At 39.0% G+C, this 4,648-nt stretch overlaps 1 protein-coding gene across 3 annotated transcripts; it reads right to left on the bottom strand.

Annotated features, from left to right (window-relative positions):
• Positions 1-330: 330 nt before the first annotated feature.
• LOC140783861 (pentatricopeptide repeat-containing protein At4g21300) lies at positions 331-4,333 on the bottom strand. 3 transcript variants are annotated; one of them, XM_073130948.1, is made up of 2 exons: positions 1,681-4,333; positions 331-460 (listed from the first exon to the last, which is right to left on the bottom strand). In XM_073130948.1, exon 1 carries the CDS (start codon positions 4,290-4,292, stop codon positions 1,698-1,700), a length of 2,595 nt encoding a protein of 864 aa, XP_072987049.1. In that variant the 5' UTR covers positions 4,293-4,333; the 3' UTR covers positions 331-460; positions 1,681-1,697. The 3 variants fall into 3 exon arrangements, with proteins under 3 accessions (XP_072987049.1, XP_072987048.1, XP_072987050.1); XM_073130947.1 differs by having other exon boundaries at positions 428-561; XM_073130949.1 differs by lacking the exon at positions 331-460 and having other exon boundaries at positions 1,716-1,846; positions 1,914-4,333.
• Positions 4,334-4,648: the final 315 nt, after the last annotated feature.

Here is a 4,648-nt window from a genome sequence, read left to right as displayed (position 1 = left end):
TGCTGCACTAGAAACTGAGCACAGACCTTCTAAACAAAACCTCAGATGCCATAAAGTAGCCATGCAGATATCTGGATGAACTCTTTTCAGGGATGTGAAGGTGAATGTAGTATGGCAGAAGTTCCCGACCTCTAGAAAGAGAGACTAACCAAAAAAAAGCTAACAAACCCTGTTGACACGTCTCTTCCCCCACAGTTAGAGGCAACCACCTTGTTGACCATCTGTAACAGCTAATACCTCGGCATCCAGAAGAAGGCATAGGCTGTTTCAACGGCAATTCAGGTACCAGCATTCGATCTTTTTAAAGGAGATTTATAAAAGATTGCTGCTCATGGGAACTACCACCTAATGCAAATGACAGGTCAATCAAACCCAAATAAGGTTCATCTTAAAAATCGACAGCTTCTTTTCTTCTCGCCATCTTGTGTGTGTAAACCATCAGGATCAATCTGTAGAGGTCCTATATGAAGAAAGATGTAGTAACAGAAGTAACATTGCTGCATGAGATCAATATGCAGTACAGAATTTTGTATTGATGCTCAATCGTAAAAATTAAGTTACCTGAAAATATAGCATCAAAGAAAATATGAGAAGAGCATCCATAAAGGAGTGAAATTAGCTGCTAATCTAAATATGAAACCATCAATTGAAATAGCACATCCTTACCTCTGGAAGAAAAATGTGATGATTACTGACATGGAACTTTCATCTTGACTAGTCTATTAGCTAGTAAAGCACATTGTTTTGAAGGATTCGATTTGTTTCGCGATTACTATTTGCAGGTCCATTTCAATCAAAATAGTTGCACAATAATTAAGGGAAGATATCAAGTGAACCTTTCAAAAGTAAACAGCCTACTCCTTGAATTCTAAAATGACACCATATAGTCAGGTTAATGTTGTTAGGAAAATCTAATTGCCCCGCTGCTAATACACAAGCTTCTTCATGGCCCAAATGATCACCATATACAATTATACATGGACTTGACAAGGAAATGCTAAGATCCAAAATCTGGAGATCTACATCTGGACAAGTTACTAGATGCAGCCTATGAACAAACTAGCTGATTGATACATAGGAATTAAGCATGTATTGCATTAGTGAGGTCAATATAATCTAACCAAATAACCCACAGATATTGACACTGAACCAAAATTTCAAGCTTATGCCTTAAACCAAGCAGAAAAAATTATGCAACTAAATGAATCAAGTTCAGGTCTCACTCTGAAATCAACTGTAATGGGATATGCACTGAAAAGAGTGAAAATTGAACAAAAAGTTATTGAGGAATGAATCAATTTGTGCTGCCCTGGCCCAAGAGGTCTGGGGATAGATTAGTAATCATAAAAAGGGAAGTCTTATACAGCATGAATATCAGTTCCTACCATTGATTTTACATGCTGTTCTGTGAGAGCTAGATAATGCAAACAAGGTATACCAAATTACTACAGACTTAAATAAAATCAACTCCAGAAAAGAAAAGAAAAGAAAATTAAAGTAATCTTGATGAAGTAGGTCATTATGAATAAAAAGGAATCCAAGGAATCAGATAGTTCACTAGTTTTTTATATTCATGATTACAAAAATATACAACAACAATGACCTAGTCAATTCCAACTATTTTGGGTAGGCTATGATAACAAAATATATGTAAACAAAATATCTCAAATGAGCAATTACCCCTATCTCGGAACTGCTTATGAATCCTCAAAGAGTTCCTGCTTGTCAGCATCCACATGTAGTGGGTGCCAAATGTCGTGTTGGGGTACATAACCTTCATCGCTTAGTTCTAGAAGAAGATTCTTTAGGCAAATGTATATAAGTGTAGAGTCCGGGTGACTTATATCTGCTGCAACAAACATATGATTAGTGTTGTTAATCTCAATCCAGCTATAGCCAGGCACTTTCTGTACCTTTCTCTCTTTCATCAAGCTTCGCACCTCTGAAACTCCCTTCCATCGACCAGCCAAAGCATTGATGTTTGACATAAGTATGTAATATCCAGAATTACCAGAGTCCAACTCAAAAAGTTGCTTTGAAGCAAGTTCAGCAAGCTCAACATTGCCATGAACACGGCAAGCTCCAAGCAACGTACCCCAGATACCAGCATCAGGCCTGAATGGCATAGCAGAAATAAAGTCCACAGCCTTATTTAACTGCCCAGCACGGCTATATAGATCAATCATGCATGCATAATGCTCCATCCTAGCTGAAATTCTATATTCATCTGTCATACAATGAAAAAGTCTGTATCCTTCTTCCACCAGTCCAGAATGAGCACAAGCAGATAATAAGGCAAGGAAGGTTATGTGGTCTGCTTTGTGACCTGCTTCCTGCATCTGCTGGAATAAATTTACGGCATCTTTAACAAGACCATGAGTTCCATAAGCAGCGATAATACTATTCCATGATACCTCATTTTTCTCAGTCATTGAATCAAAGACACAACGAGCCGAATATAAATCCCCACATTTTCCATACATATCTATAAGCGCACTCACAGAAAATAAGTCTGTTCCCAAACTGCCCCTCACCATGAAACCATGGATCTCTTTCCCGTAGAGTAAAACAGGAAAACTTGCACATGCTGACAAAGCAGAAGATATAGTGACACAGTCATATGTCATTCCTTCCATTCCCATTTGGCGGAAAAGAGTTAGAGCTTCTTCTGGTTGTCCATTTTGGGCAAAGCTTGCAATCATTGAATTCCATGCTACTGTATCCTTTGAAGACATCTTAGCAAAAATATGACCGCTGAGATCAAGTCTACCGCATTTGGCATACATATGCATTAGTGCACTTGCCACATAGCACCTTCCCTCATATCCATTTTTAAGAATGTAGCTATGTAGCTCCTTGCCGAGTTTCAAAGCAGTCAAACACGAACAAGCTGGCAACACACTAGCTAATGTAATGGCATTAGGTTTCAGGAGTGCCTTCAACAACTGGCGTAACATTAACAGAGCATCCCAACTCATTCCATTAAGCACATAGCCTGATATCATTGCACTACAGATGACAACATCCAGTGTTCTTGTGGCATCAAAAACCTTCTTTGCCATCCCCACATCCCTGCATTTGAAATATATATCAATGAGTGCACTCTTCAAAAAAGCGTCCATGCAGACGCCATTCTTTATGATATAAGCATGAATCTCCCTACCCCGAGTCACATTATCTGAATCAGAAAAGGCTGGCAGAAAGCTTGCAAGTGTAATAGAATCTGGTTTGACTCCAGCAGTTTGCATCTGATAGAACAAATCTAAGGCCTCATCCCTCAGTCCATTTTGGACATACCCAGAAATCATCCCATTCCATGTAACCACATCAGTTTGTGGCATTAAAGTGAACAACCTCCTTACATCAGACAAGCAGCGGCACTTTGAGTACATGGCCAACAATGTATTAGCCACTGATGCCTCCAAATCCAAACCAAATTTAACCGCAAGCCCATGAAGCTGCATGCCATACTTCAGCATTGCTTCAACGGCACAGACGGACAACATACAAGAAAATGTTACAAAATTTGGCCTACAGTCCATATTTCTCATTATGTAAAAGAGACCAATAGCATTTCGCAGATCCCCAATCTTCACGTAGCCATCAATCATCACATTCCACAACACACAATCTCTTTCGGACATTTGATCAAACACCTTCCTGGCCTCGTTAATAGAATCATTCTCTGCATACAACTTGATCAGCGAACTACCCACAAAGAGATCAGTCTCAAAACCCATTAAACAGGCCGTTCTATGAATAAATCTCCCCAACCCAACAGCAGACAAGCTGCAACAAGACTTGATCACGTAAGGAAACGTGTACTTATCCGGCAAGGTACCCACGCAGAACATCTTAAAGTAGAACAATATAGCAAATTTAAACAGACCAACATTGGTAAATCCCCTAATCATCCAATTCCAAGGACAAGGCGACCCCTTTTCGAGCCGAAAGAAAACATCTTTGGCATCCGTGAAGCTTCGGCAGAGGACATACATACCCAAAATTCTAGTGGACAAGACATTGTCGTCCATTCCATTAACAATAACTTGGGCGTGAACTTGGCGGCCTTTGCAGAGATCGGATGGGTCGCGGCAAGCTCTAATGATTGAAAGAAACCGACCCAATATATCCTCGCAAGTTTTACTTGGATAAGAGGAGTTGTGATCGAATTCTACGGGGTTTATGGCTAATTTTGACAAGTTTCTATGGTTAGCAGAAAGATATTTGGATCGCAACGTAGATATTAGATAACGGTTCTTGCAGGGACGAAGAGAGTTGCTTCCATGCATTATAATGGTGCAGAGGAGTAGCACATGACTTTAACGTAATACTAATTGAACGATTTCTTTGACGTACAGGTGCTAGGTATATGGTATATATTGCAACTTTTGCAAATGACCACCTTCTTCGTCTGATAATTAGGGAAAAAGCATCCCCACTTAAATATTTAAATATCAGCAAATTTTGAACGACCTCACAAAAGTAACACCCATTTCTTTTTATTTTTATAGAAACAAAAGCTTAAAATTTTCGTTTCAGCTAAGTTAAAATTACAGAGTTGAGGATGGTTACTTTTTTATTCTTTTTTAAAGCAACAAAAGCTTTAAATTTTATACATGTACCGTACTCACGAAGGCTACAAAGA

This window comes from Typha latifolia, chromosome 3, assembly GCF_019914945.1.
Source record: "Typha latifolia isolate L0001 chromosome 3, TyphaL0001v2, whole genome shotgun sequence".
NCBI classification, from domain to species: domain Eukaryota; kingdom Viridiplantae; phylum Streptophyta; class Magnoliopsida; order Poales; family Typhaceae; genus Typha; species Typha latifolia.
Note: the sequence above shows the minus strand (reverse complement) of the source record. Positions and strands in the feature narration are given on the sequence as shown.

Excerpts from the sequence above, each read along its gene's own strand:
- LOC140783861 (XM_073130948.1), bottom strand. The coding sequence starts at position 4,292 with ATGCATGGAAGCAACTCTCTTCGTCCCTGCAAGAACCGTTATCTAATA.